The 555-nt window shown below is 64.7% G+C and overlaps 1 protein-coding gene across 2 annotated transcripts in view; it reads right to left on the bottom strand.

The window, feature by feature from the left end:
• The window catches only part of TOP1MT (topoisomerase (DNA) I, mitochondrial), a 14,496-nt gene that overhangs the window by 12,475 nt on the left and 1,466 nt on the right, over positions 1 to 555 (bottom strand). The window contains exon 1 of one of the 2 annotated variants that reach the window (XM_010137039.1): positions 74 to 171. The exons of the other annotated variant lie outside the window; for it this stretch is intronic. Within the exon in view, the coding sequence (XP_010135341.1) occupies positions 74 to 171 (98 nt within the window). Of the gene's footprint in view, positions 1 to 73; positions 172 to 555 lie in introns of those variants that run through there. 2 annotated transcript variants of the gene reach the window in all.

Below are 555 nucleotides of genomic sequence, written 5' to 3'. Positions count from 1 at the left end.
CGGCAAGAGCTTCCCGTCTGCCCCCGACCCCAACCCCGACCTCCCCCCCCAACACAGCATCACCCGCACTCACCCGCTGCAGCCCCCCGAACCCGTCCGGCGGCAAACGGGGGTGAACTGGGGGTGACCAACCCTGCGGCCAAGCAGCGAGAAGACGAGGCGCCGGTACATGCCACCGGCCACCCGCAGAGCCAGCGGGGCTGGTGGATGCCCAGGTCACCCCGAGCATCCTGCCCCAGCACCCCGCTACCCGCCGGGGCGTGATGGTGGCGCTGCCCAAGGCATGGCCGTGAGCTGCCACCGCTGTGCCCAAGCGGTTCGGGTTGTGGCACTCCCCCGTGCCAAGGCGGCGCAGCCTTATGGGAAATGTAGTCCCACACGGTTTGGGGGGGCAGAAGTGCTGCCAGTGGAGCTACCTACCGACCTCTCGCCTCTGTGGCAGGATCCCAACCCCCAGACAAGGCATTATGAGCAAAAAACCTGCTTCACAGAATCACAGAATCATCTGGTTGAAAGAGACCTTTAAGAGCATCAAGCCCAAACCTTCAACCTGCA

Source organism: Buceros rhinoceros, unplaced genomic scaffold, assembly GCF_000710305.1.
Source record: "Buceros rhinoceros silvestris isolate BGI_N320 unplaced genomic scaffold, ASM71030v1 scaffold1275, whole genome shotgun sequence".
In the NCBI taxonomy this organism is placed as follows: Eukaryota; Metazoa; Chordata; class Aves; order Bucerotiformes; family Bucerotidae; genus Buceros; species Buceros rhinoceros.
The sequence above is the reverse complement of the archived record's forward strand: the minus strand, read 5'-3'. Positions and strand labels throughout refer to the sequence as shown.